This window comes from Oncorhynchus gorbuscha, linkage group LG12 (assembly GCF_021184085.1).
Source record: "Oncorhynchus gorbuscha isolate QuinsamMale2020 ecotype Even-year linkage group LG12, OgorEven_v1.0, whole genome shotgun sequence".
In the NCBI taxonomy this organism is placed as follows: Eukaryota; Metazoa; Chordata; class Actinopteri; order Salmoniformes; family Salmonidae; genus Oncorhynchus; species Oncorhynchus gorbuscha.
In genome coordinates, this window is record NC_060184.1 from 28,899,999 (window position 1) to 28,912,826 (window position 12,828).

At 41.6% G+C, this 12,828-nt stretch overlaps 1 protein-coding gene across 1 annotated transcript; it reads left to right on the forward strand.

The window, feature by feature from the left end:
* Positions 1 to 1,409: 1,409 nt before the first annotated feature.
* Positions 1,410 to 5,897, forward strand: LOC123991646 (39S ribosomal protein S18a, mitochondrial-like). Its single transcript, XM_046293287.1, has 6 exons — positions 1,410 to 1,794; positions 2,733 to 2,764; positions 3,004 to 3,108; positions 3,335 to 3,458; positions 4,782 to 4,854; positions 5,019 to 5,897. Exons 1-6 carry the CDS (start codon positions 1,641 to 1,643, stop codon positions 5,161 to 5,163), a joined length of 633 nt encoding a protein of 210 aa, XP_046149243.1. The 5' UTR covers positions 1,410 to 1,640; the 3' UTR covers positions 5,164 to 5,897.
* Positions 5,898 to 12,828: the final 6,931 nt, after the last annotated feature.

Sequence of the window (12,828 nt, forward strand, 5' to 3'; positions counted from 1 at the left end):
TGACCTACGACAGGGAATGAATTGTTACTACGATTAAATGTCAGGAATTGTGAAAAACTGAGTTTAAATGTATTTGGCTAAGGTGTATGTAAACTTACGACTTCAAATGTGGGGATGACGTTGTCAATGCAATTATTAATGCAATTATTGATGAAGCCGGTGACTGAGGTGGTATACTCCTCAATGCCATTGAATGAATAACGGAACATATTCCAGTCTGTGCTAGCAAAACAGTCCTATAGCGTCATCTGGCCACTTCCGTATTGAGCGAGTCACTGGTACTCCCTGCTTTAGTTTTTGCTTGTTAGCAGGAATCCGGGGATATAATTATGGTCAGATTTTTCAAATGGAGGACGAGGGAGAGCTTTGTACATGTCTCTGTGTGAGGAGTAAAGGTGGTCTAGAGTTTTATTTTCATCTGGTTAGACGTGACATGCTGGTAGAAATTAGGTAAAACGGATTTAAGTTTGCCTGCACTAGGAGTGACGCTTCTGGATGAGCATTTTATTGTACACTTATGGCCTTATACAGCTCGTTGAGTGTGGTCTTAGTGCCATTGTCAGTTTGGGGTGGTAAATAGATAGCTATGAAAAATATGGATATACTCTCTTGGTAGGTAGTGTGGTCTACAGCTTATCATGAGAGGCGAACAATACCTCAAGACTACATTAAAATTAGACATCGCACACCAGCTATTATTGACAAATGGACACACACCACCAACCCTCGTCTTACCGGACATAGGTGTTCTGTCCTGCTGATGCACGGAAAACCCAGCCAACTGTATATTATCTGTGTCATTGTTCAGCCATGATTCGGTGAAACATAAGATATTACAGTTTCTAATGTCCTGTTGGTAGGATAGTCTCGAACTGAGCTCATCCAATTTATTCTCTAGTGATTGCACGTTGACCAATAGAACAGATGGTAGAGGCGGGTTACCCACTCACCGACGTGGATTTGGGCTTTGTCTGGGAGCAACATTATATCCTTTGCGTCAGACTGATTAAAGAAAAAATCTTTGTCCAGTTCGAGTTTAGTAATTACTGTTCTGATACCCGGAAGAGACGGTAGCATCATGATTATGTACAAATTAAGTTACAAACAATGTGAAAAAACACAAAATAGCACAATTGGTTAGGAGCCCATAAAACGGCAGCCATCCTCTCTGGCGCCATTCTTAGTTATTTGGGACAAATCATTCACTAAACCCTGAACATCAACTAAATATTGTAATGAATAATGTGGAAATTGAGCAAGTTGAGGTGACTACACTGCTTGGAGTAACCCTGGATTTTAAACTTTTGTTATTTTTTACCCTTTTTTTCTGCCAAATGTTGTGATATCCAATAGGTAATTACAGTCTAGTCCAATCGCTGCAACTCCAGTACGGGTTTGGGAGAAGCGAAGGTCGGGAGCTTAACCCGGAAGCCAACCACACCAATGTGTCAGAGGAAACACAGTACATCTGGTGACCAAACTCCATGGGACCAACACGTTTATATTTTTGTTCAGTTATAAAGTTGGGAACGTTTTGTTTTCATCCCGCACAGTACCTGGCAGCAATACAAGTTTTGGGGGGAGGCTGCCAATAAACCTTCAAAGAAGAAGCAGGAAAAAGAGAAGGTCACAATTCCAAGATGGCAGCGCGCTGTGTGCTGGGGTCTATTTGGAGCTCTCTATCTGGTGTTAAAAGTGTGGCCAGCAGCAGCAATATGAGTGTCTTTCAGAGTATAACCAATTACCCTCAACTCTCGGTTTTTGGGATTATTCAAAGTAGAGGAATTCGACAAGGTGAGATTCTCCTTGAATCCTGTTGTAGCCATATGACAGCTCGCGCTGCTAGCAGTAGCGCATTCATTCGGTAAGCGTTGCCCTTCGATAAGGGTTATTTTAGGCGTTAAAGATAGTTGTGGTAGTTGATTATAATAATAAAATAATTTGAACGACCACGTTGTAGTTGAATTTCTTTTTTAAAACTCACTAGAAGCACAAGCTAAATTAGCATGCCGGTGTTATGCCGAAAATCCCCCCTCGCGTGAACGCGCACACTCGATTCCCTCATTGTTGCGACTTGCTTGCTAGTTAAGATTTCTGCTCTTCACTCCGTTGTCAGTTTACCTTTAGGATTTCGGCAGGCAAGAAAATGGCCTTGCCGAAACACCACACCCACTTTCTATTTTCCTTGGTTTTGTGGCTAGAGTCAAATACTTTGAGGCACACATCATAGTCAACTTTCTATAGAACAAACGTCATGTCAGGATAGGCAACCGAAATTAATAATTCATGTATGTGTGTTATATTAAACATAGGGAGTAAAATGTAGGCAAGCAATAAACATTCAGAACAACTAGTCGAATAAGACATGGGAGAGATCACGAATTCTGGCAAAGAGATTTATTTAGACGAATACACTTGAAACATAGCCAAACTGCAGACATTACATTACTAGTGTCTCCCCCGCGATCAAACCGCCATACTAAAATTAAACTCAGCCTAACGTGATCATTGACAGCTGCCTTGAAGGACACACATAAAAAATACTTTCTGCTACTAAGATCAGTGAAATGTAGGCTAAACTGACAACGGAGTGAAGACCTTGCAATGAATAATTGATGTATGCACGTTCACGCGAAGGGGGGGTGGGGTGATTTTCGGTACAACACCTGTTTGTTATGAAACCGCGGCCTGTAATTGTACTAACTGTGACTGCCTATTTGGTTTGTTTTCAGTCGTGGAAAAGAAAGAAGGCAAAACAACAATAGTAAGTGATAAGCTATCTAACCTGTTGGTTCTTCATCATTGCACACTACTCATTTTGTGGTTTCTGTGGTGATGTTGCGTTTATCTCTAGCTATGTCGATGTATTGCTTTTAACTTAATAGTACTAGTCAATATGGTAGCCACACATTTCAAGATATTTAAGACCATATCTATACCATGTTAGCTGTCAACACTTATCTAGCTTATTTAGTTATTGACTGTCAATGCATTCTTTCTCAGATTGAGGGGTTAACACAGGATACTCCAGCCGGACCACAGCCACCCAACCCCACAGCCCAGTGCCCCATCTACCGATGGAACCTGCAGAACAAATACAACTACACAGTAAGTGTTTGTCATTGACACCTGACTGAATACTTAGCTACTGCCTCTCGACTGCTCCGCAGAAATAATACGGTGGCCATGATCAGTGCTGGTCCACACACTCACATCTCCTATGTGTCTCATGCATTTTATATCAGTATGTGTGCTTGTGTTTCTGTCTATCAGTATGTGTGCCTGTTCTGTGAGCTCAGACCTACAGTAATTCCCTGTGTTTTGTCTTTGTCAGGATGTCCTGTTGCTCAGTCAGTTCATCAGGTCTGATGGAGGAATGCTGCCTCGTAGAGTCACTGGTCTCTGTGCCCAAGAGCACCGCAAGATCGCCATCTGTGTGCAAATGGCGCATAGAGCAGGTACGATACTCTTTGTGTCAGCTCTGGAAACTCAAATCAAATCAAATTTTATTTGTCACATACACATGGTTAGCAGATGTTAAATGCGAGTGTAGCGAAATGCTTGTGCTTCTAGTTCCGACAATGCAGTGATAACCAACAAGTAATCTAACTAACAATTCCAAAACTACTGTCTTATACACAGTGTAAGGGGATAAGGAACATGTACATAAGGATATATGAATGAGTGATGGTACAGAGCAGCATACAGTAGATGGTATCGAGTACAGTATATACATATGAGATGAGTGTGTAGACAAAGTAAACAAAGTGGCATAGTTAAAGTGGCTAGTGATACATGTGTTACATAAGGATGCAGTCGATGATGTAGAGTACAGTATATACATATGCATGTGAGATGAATAATGTAGGGTAAGTAACATTATATAAGGTAGCATTGTTTAAAGTGGCTAGTGATATATTTACATCATTTCCCATCAATTCCCATTATTAAAATGGCTGGAGTTGGGTCAGTGTCAATGACAGTGTGTTGGCAGCAGCCACTCAATGTTAGTGGTGGCTGTTTAACAGTCTGATGGCCTTGAGATAGAAGCTGTTTTTCAGTCTCTCGGTCCCAGCTTTGATGCACCTGTACTGACCTCGCCTTCTGGATGATAGCGGGGTGAACAGGCAGTGGTTCGGGTGGTTGATGTCCTTGATGATCTTTATGACCTTCCTGTAACAACGGGTGGTGTAGGTGTCCTGGAGGGCAGGTAGTTTGCCCCGGTGATGCGTTGTGCAGTCCTCACTACCCTCTGGAGAGCCTTACGGTTGAGGGCGGAGCAGTTGCCATACCAGGCGGTGATACAGCCCGCCAGGATGCTCTCGATTGTGCATCTGTAGAAGTTTGTGAGTGCTTTTGGTGACAAGCCGAATTTCTTCAGCCTCCTGAGGTTGAATAGGCGCTGCTGCGCCTTCTTCACAACGCTGTCAGTGTGAGTGGACCAATTCAGTTTGTCTGTGATGTGTATGCCGAGGAACTTAAAACTAGCTACCCTCTCCACTACTGTTCCATCGATGTGGATAGGGGGGTGTTCCCTCTGCTGTTTCCTGAAGTCCACAATCATCTCCTTAGTTTTGTTGACGTTGAGTGTGAGGTTATTTTCCTGACACCACACTCCGAGGGCCCTCACCTCCTCCCTGTAGGCCGTCTCGTCGTTGTTGGTAATCAAGCCTACCACTGTTGTGTCGTCCGCAAACTTGATGATTGTGACGTGTATTTTCCGCAAACTCTACTATTGTGACGTGTATTTTCTTCAAGATGGTAAACGTACTCTATTCCAGGTCTTCTCCCCGATCACAAACCACCTCTCCCAGAGGGACATGTACCAAAGAAGCCCAAGCCCCAGCTCAACAGGTAACTAGACTCTTGAAGTGTCTCCGAATGTACCTTCTCACAACTGTATTGTTTCTTGTTAGACCTCTCATAACATTACCTTTAACATTAACACTTGTACGTCGTCTTTCCCTAACCTTCTGTTGTCTCTGGCCAACTCACACCTGTGTCGTTTTATCACACAGATACCTGACTCGCTGGTCCATTGATTCGGTGAAGCCCATCTATAGGGCAGGGCTGAAGTGGTGTAAAAATCGCATCTCTGTCGGCCACCCAGCTCTCAGAAACAATGTACAGTACGGCAAGAAAATCCTCTACCTGAAACATTGACGACATGGGGGCATGTCAACCCACAGCAGTAGGAGTCGGTGTGGGTGGGACATAGATGGGGTGCAGCAATTCTATCGGATGTCTATCCCCATGGAACTCCTGCCTCATTTGGGACTCGTCCATTGACTTTGAAAACTAGCCTTTTGAACAGCTGAGGGAGCATTTGTATTTGTCCAACCTATTTAGTGGCCGATACCCATTGGAACAAGTCATTCGGAGCAATACCCAGAAACAACATCCATTCTGTCATTCGGCCTTTGAAGATGCCCTGAAAATTAACTCTGGAAAAATTACATTTATCGCAAGAGCAATTGGTCCAGTGGAACAACTGTTTCAATGTAGGTGGTATGTTGACATTGTGTACTTCAAGACAGATGTGCAAATAAAACAGATCTGCTTACCCTCCCTCCACTAGCTATATACTGTGTGTGATTGCATGAGTAAGCATTTACTGGGCCTATTAGCAGAAGTAGCCAAGTGCATGTGGAAGTAAACTGAATGATTTTTGTTTCTGTTTATTTACGTTAAATAACAGGAAAGAAACATCTCTTGCATAAATATAACTCAGTTCTAGCTGTTTTCAATGTGGGTGGGGATGAAACACTGCTTTTCTCAGATGAGTGGTTGATGGTATTTTAATATTTTTTCCAGTATCTCACTGGCTCTTTTAAAACATGAAGGGCAGGCCCAGGTGCTTTGAGACTATCGCCCATGTAGATGAATCCGTGCTGGGGTGTCATGGGTTCTTTAAATGTGGTCAGGCCCAGCCACAGCATGCTGCTGATCACACACAGTACTGCTGTGCTCAAACTGCTAGCTCCACAACCCTACACACACACACTGATGGTTTGAAAGTCTTTATAACCCCCATCTGCTGCTCTTCAAATGACTCTTCATAAATCGGGACCATGTACAGGTCTCACATTACTCCCATTACTGATTCCGCTATTCCCAATGGGGGGAATCAAGTCCCAAGATATGCAGGTGTAAATGGAACTTATTCCTTTTTCTCACTGCGCAATCTAACCTTGAACTTAAGCATGAGGAAACTGGTACCAGGCAGCTATTTTTTTGGGGTGGAGATCACAGAAATGGAGGTGAGGCAGAGGTCTGTCTACTGATATACTTATTTTGACCTTAACTTAATTCTGCCATCTTTACATGTGAAGAAATCATGAATAAGGTCAAGTGAACCTGTCTGTTCCAAGTGGAAAAACCTCTACTTTCTCTTTTTAGATAGAAATAACATCCTTCTCCATGCACTGTAATTTATACATTGATAAGAGCTAGGTATATGAGCAATCTGGTTGGATAAAACTATTGTAAATACAGTGCCTTCAGAAAGTATTCACACCCCTTTTTCCACATTTTGTTGTGTTACAGCCTGAATTTCACATTTATATTTTGTCACTGGCCTATCCACAATACCCCATAATGTCAAAGTGGAGTTAAAAATGTTTTGAAATTAATCAAAATTGAAAAGTTTAAATATCTTGAGTCAGTAAGTATTCAACCCTTTGTTATGGCAAGCCTAAATAAGTTCAAGTGTAAAGATGTGTTTAACAAGTCACATAAGTTGCATGGATTCACTGTGTGAAATAATAGTCTTTTAACATTCTTTTTTTTAAGGACTACCTTATCTCTGTACCCCACACATACAATTATCTGTAAGGTCCCTCAGTTGAGCAGTGCTGTATCACATCCATCCGTGATTGGGAGTCCCAAAAGGTGGCACACAATTGGCCCAGCATCGTCCGGGGTAGGCTGTCATTATAAAGAAGAAGTTGTTCTTAACTGACTTGCCTAGTTAAATAAAGGTTCAATTTACATTTTTATTTTAAAAGCTGTGAATTTCAAACGGACTCGGATCACAAAACCAGGGAGGTTTTCCAATGCCTCGCAAAGTGCTATTGGTTGATGTGTAAAAAAAAAAAAAAACACAGACATTGAATATCCAATTGAGTATGGTGAAGTTATTACACTTTGGGTGGTGTATCAATACACCTAGTCACTACAAAGATAAAGGCGCCCTTCCTAACTCAGTTGTTGGAGAGGAAGGAAACCTCTCAGGGATTTCACCATGAAGCCAATGGTGACTTTAAAAGACTTGCAGAGTTTAATGGCTGTGATGGGAGAAAACTGAGGATGGATCAACAACATTGTAGTTATTACTCCACAATACTAACCTAATTTACAGAGTAAAAATAAGGAAGCCTGTGCATAATGAAAATATGACAAAACATGCATCCTGCTTGCAATATGGCACTAAAGTAAAACTGCAAAAAATGTGGCAAAGAAATTAACTTTGTCCTGAATATGAAGGACTATTTTAACAAACCTAATGCAATGGTAAGTATAAGAAGCACAGGCAGTTGCGCTATACTGTTGGTTCAGGGGTGTGTCAGAAATATTTGAGCTATTTTCAGTATCACAATTATCGGCGCACTTGCTGGTGTTGGCGCAAAAGGGCTGGGTTTTGATGAATTAACAAGTTGTGGGTGGGTCGAGGCTTGGCCCCTCACTTGTCAATCAGAACGTGCTCCATGGCAAAATATGTGATTGCTTCAAGTTGTCCACATTGTTCTAAGTAATTGCAGGGCTTCAATAGCATTCACACTGATATAGGGGAAAGTCTTACTGTAATTTGGATTATTAAAACGGCCCAAAAAGAGAGAATAATTTTAATTAAATTCTTAACACTCACTATTATACTGCTCCCAAATAGGCCTATGTTTTACGAACATAACCGGAATCATCTTACACATCAGATCGCATTCAGATATCTCCAGAAGTTGCAGTGCATGCGCGCCACAGACGTAGTAAACATAAATCCAGGAAGTTCAATCATTCTAATAAGATTGGTTGTAATAAAATTAAACGAAAAACAAGCACTGTTTTTTTTAAACAACAACAATAAATACATGTAATACTGTAAAATCCACAGGATTAAAAAAAAGCCACATATTGCTTGTAAACCAGCCTTCGTTATGGGAGGGCTTTGGTTTAGAACAAATGAAACGGAAAACAAGCAATTATTACAGGTTACAGATAACTTCTAAATACGAGGTTCGGGTGTTTTCACCAAGGTTCCCATCTCTCGTTTAATGATGCTCATGGACACGTAGCCAACATCATGGAAGGGGTTTTACACACGTTCAAAACGGGACCTGCATGGCTAAAATAATGTGGGGCCTGCCTACAATTCATAGATAAAAAGGGAATGTCAGCTCACTGTTTTACTCTGCTCAAACTTCATATTTGAATAAAGCTTTGGTGAGAAGGATTAATTTCCATGTGGAGGAGCCAACGCCTTTGTTGACTGTCTTGACTATGGGATTGCATTGGGCAGGACAAGAAAAAAGCCTTAATTGAGAAGAGGGGAGGCTATGCTTGATTTTTAACCTAGATGCGAAGTACACAGGCACCAAAAGCACATTAGGCTTTTCTTGGATAGGCTGTTTCCACTGTCAAAATGCATGCCACAACCAACTGCGTTACTGATAAAACCAGCTTTTGGTTGGTCTTAAATATCCTAATCAGCGCTGCCTGAAATTAGCACTTTGGATCATGTTTTTAAGGACACAGGACAACTATTTCCATCCCTCCCATCTGAGCACAAGCAAGCTGATATAAGACAGGTAAATTGCCAAACCTGGCGTTATAGGGCTTGAAAATGCCAGTGCTCCAGTTTTTGCATGATGAAATTGCAAACTAACGTGCGTTTGACACTAGCACCGCCTTAACGCTAGCCAGAAATGGAGCCCTAAGCGTTATGTTTGGGGCAAATCCAACACAACAGATCACTGAGTTTTTTGGGGGATAAAAAGAAACGGAATAGAGCTAAGCACAGGCAAAATCCTAGAGGAAAACCTGGTTCAGTTTGCTTTCCAACAGACACAGGGAGACAAATTCACCTTTCAGCAAGTCAGTAACCTAAAACATAAGGCCAAATATACACTGGAGTTGCTTACCAAGATGACATTTACAGTTTTAACTTAAATTGTCTTGAAAATCTATGGCAAGACTTGAAAATGGCTGTCTAGCAATGGTCAACAACCAACTTGACAGGGTTTGAAGAATTAAAAAAATAATAATGTGCAAATATCGTACAATCCAGGTGTGCCAAGCTCTTAGAGACTTACCCAGAAAGACTCACAGCTGTAATATGTGATTCGAACATGTATTCACTCAGCGGTGTAAATATTTACTTTAATGAGTCATTTCTGTACTTCATTCTCAATAAATTTGCAAACATTTCTAAAAACATGTTTTATTTGGTCATTATGGGGTATTGTGTGTAGATGGGTGTGAGAAAACCCCCGATTGAATCTATTTTGAATTCAGGCCCTAACATAACAAAATGTGGAATAAGTCAAGGGGTATGAATACTTTCTGAAGGCACTAAATAGTCTACATTACTATTGTTTTAGGTCTATTTTACCTTATGATTGCTTGAGAAGAACGGGAAACCAGCTATATGGCATGAATCTGAAAGGCATATCATAACATGACAGGTATTTATGCCCCTTTACCACAGTGAAGTATGACATGCTGTACCATTATACCAAAGTGTAATTGTATGGCCTACTTGCAAGGATCCAATTTGGAGATGCAAACCAAATGGGATGACAAGGCAGACTGACACCAAATGTAACCTTTGTGCTCTCTAGATTTTTTTAATCATATGCCCTGACTGTTATTGTTTCCTTCAATTTGTAGGGTATATGTTCAATATTATTAGCCACTATTGTTAGCGACCGTAAGTAATAAGCACATACAGCATATTTAACTACCAATTTAGTGTTTGTTCCCATCAATTGGTAGTGGTGCTGTGGGATTATTTAAGATACTCTTTAAAGATGGGCAGGGACTCTGCTGTCCTAACTTCAGGGGGAAGCTGATTCCACCTTTGGGGTGCCAGCACAGAGAAGAGCTTGGACCTGGCTGAGCAGGAACTGCCCTACCGTAAGGGTGGAGGGCCAAGAAACCAGGGGTGGCAGAACGGATTACTCAGGTTGGGATGTAGGGTTTGAGCATAGCCTGAGGGTAGGGAGGGGCAGTTTCTCTTGCTGCTCCGTAGGCAAGTACCATGGTCTTGTAGTGGATGTGAGCATCGACTGGAAGCCAGTGGAGTGTGCAGAGGAGCGGGGTGACATGGGAGAACTTGGGATGGTTGAACACCATGTGGGCTGCAGCGTTTTGGATAAATTGCAGGAGCTCCCCGCTTGTGCCAACAGTGAGCTGCAGTAGTCCAGACGGGAGATGACAACTGCCTGGATTAGGACCCGTGCCGCTTCCTGTGTCAGGTATGGTTGTACTCTACATATGTTGTAATGTAAAGCATGAACCTGCTCTGTGCCAGAGCTATCTATGGGCAGCGATTCAAGTAAATTGGGTCTGTTATTCTGTTGATAATATACTTATCCCATATTGCAGTTCCATGACCAAAATAAACTCTCCAGCCAGGTTGATGTGATTTCATCAATTCAGTTTGAGTCAAGGGCCAAAAATTCTTATTGATTACAACTTTTTTCAGAGAAGCCGCTCTGCGATGGTGTCTACTTTCCACCGAAACTCACATAGGTGGTTTCAAACTCAGCGTGTGGATGTCCCATACTCGAGGCATAGGGAGGAACCTGGTAGGAGGACAGGCATGTCTGGTGTATTAGCATAAATGTGTCGATTACAGAAACTTGCCACATACTTCCAGGCAAGTCTAGAGGATCTATTTGGTGAGAGGGGGAGCTTTACTCAGGAATCCCAGCGGAAAGCACCTGTCATTGGGTGGAGATCTATCACGTTGTCCCTAGAGACTGTCATCAGCCTGGGTCTCTCTCTCTCTCCCATTCAGCAAAGCTGGAGGTCTGGCCAATAAGGAGTTCTCAGTGAGGGCGATTCTGTCACGTGGCACAGATGTCAGTTCAATGTCTAGTTTTGATTTACATTTGGTTGAGTTGTCAATTAACATGATTTCAATGTGAAATCCACCCCCCCCCCCTAAAAAATACAATTTAATTGGATTTAGGTTAAAAGTTGATTGAAAAAATACAAAATGCCTTTATGTTGATTACTTTTTGCAGGTGTCCACATTGATTCAATGTCGTCACATAGATTTTTGGTTGTTGAAATTATGTGGTAACAACGTTGATTAAACCATTTTTCCCCCGGTGGGGTGTAAGGAACAGTAAGCTGATTTGGAAAAACTTTACACACATGCAGTGGCGACCAGTCATTCAGGGCATGTGGGGCAGATAATATATATATTTTGTTGTTATTGCCTGTTTTGCATGTTATTTTTGCATTAATATGTGTCACATGTCAGTTTGCAAACAATGTAAAAAAATATATATAATAATAATTGAGTTAATAAAGCCGCATACAAATATGGTCTATTTTTTGCTGTCTTGAGTAAGGCAGCTCCAAAATGCAGGCGTTTCAGCCTAGCTCAGTGCTTTCTGTGGTGGTGGTGGGGCAGCCAGCAGAAAATTGGGAGCGTAGTGGTTGGTAATGTTCTCTAGTTGTGCGTGATTGGCTCAGTGTTCTGTCACTCATGGGGACACTTCGTCACCGCAAAATCTACGGGGAGAGCAAAGAAATTCAAGCCCCCTGGGTGCTGCCATAGAGTTACATTAGAAGTGCCCATCCAAGAAGGCTCAAGGTCATTGGCCACAGATAAAATGACTTCCAATCACGTTATGTCTACTGTAGCTTTGATTGGACTGATCATATCAACATCATACTTTCAACATCTTAGCTAGCAAGCTAGTAGTCGTCATCGTGAATCAAGTTGACAATCTACTGGCAAATACTTTTCAATCCTTGTCATATGAAGAGAAATTATGAAGAGAAATTCTAGATAAAACGAATCAGTGCTCATCAGCCATAAACATTACACAACACTGGTTTGGTTTGGAAGGAATCAGTGTCTAACTGCAAGCATTGCAAAGCAATCACTAGTCTGCTACTCAGTGGAGTAGATGTGTGGTCCAAGTCTGGGTTTAAGGGTCTCTTTTCCAAGTTTAAAAGGTAAACATTCAACATTGGCCATGCTGTCAATCAAGTGTAACAGTAATCTTCTTGCGTTGTGTACAATCAGTCATTGACACGGAACTCCAACATGTAGCACCAGTCATGTAGATTTATTCTGATTAGGAACGACACAAAATTGCACGTCATGCAATGCACGTCCTACCATCCAACTATGCACTCAAGCACGCTGGTTTGATGCTTGTTCACTGGGCTAGTTACCAAAATAATACAATTACAATATACAATATAATATCTTTAACAATGTACTTGATAGGAACGACACAAAATTGCACGTCATGCAATGCACGTCACACCATCCAAATCTGCACTCACGCACTGTACAAAAAATATGAACCTCCCCCACCGGACACAGTAAGTTGCTAGCTAGTACTGGCGGGAATTCTTTACAACAAAATGCACAACAAATATTCTCAAAAAACCGCTGCATCTTATGTGTGATGTTCGAATAACATTTACAAACAATTTGATATAAATTGTACATTTAAATCATCACTTGAGAGTATAAAAATCACTTTTGATGTACAGTGCTTGGCAACCAACAATTTACTGCTGGTTTGGTGCTTGTTCACTGGGACGATTCTAACTGGAACATCCCCCCTCGTAAGCAAGCTACGC

Bases quoted from the DNA above. Each gene is read 5' to 3' on its own strand.
- LOC123991646 (XM_046293287.1), top strand. From the start codon at position 1,641: ATGGCAGCGCGCTGTGTGCTGGGGTCTATTTGGAGCTCTCTATCTGGT. The intron at 2,765-3,003 runs GTAAGTGATAAG...ATTCTTTCTCAG, and splicing joins AAGAAGGCAAAACAACAATA to ATTGAGGGGTTAACACAGGA. The intron at 4,855-5,018 runs GTAACTAGACTC...TTTATCACACAG, and splicing joins CCCAAGCCCCAGCTCAACAG to ATACCTGACTCGCTGGTCCA.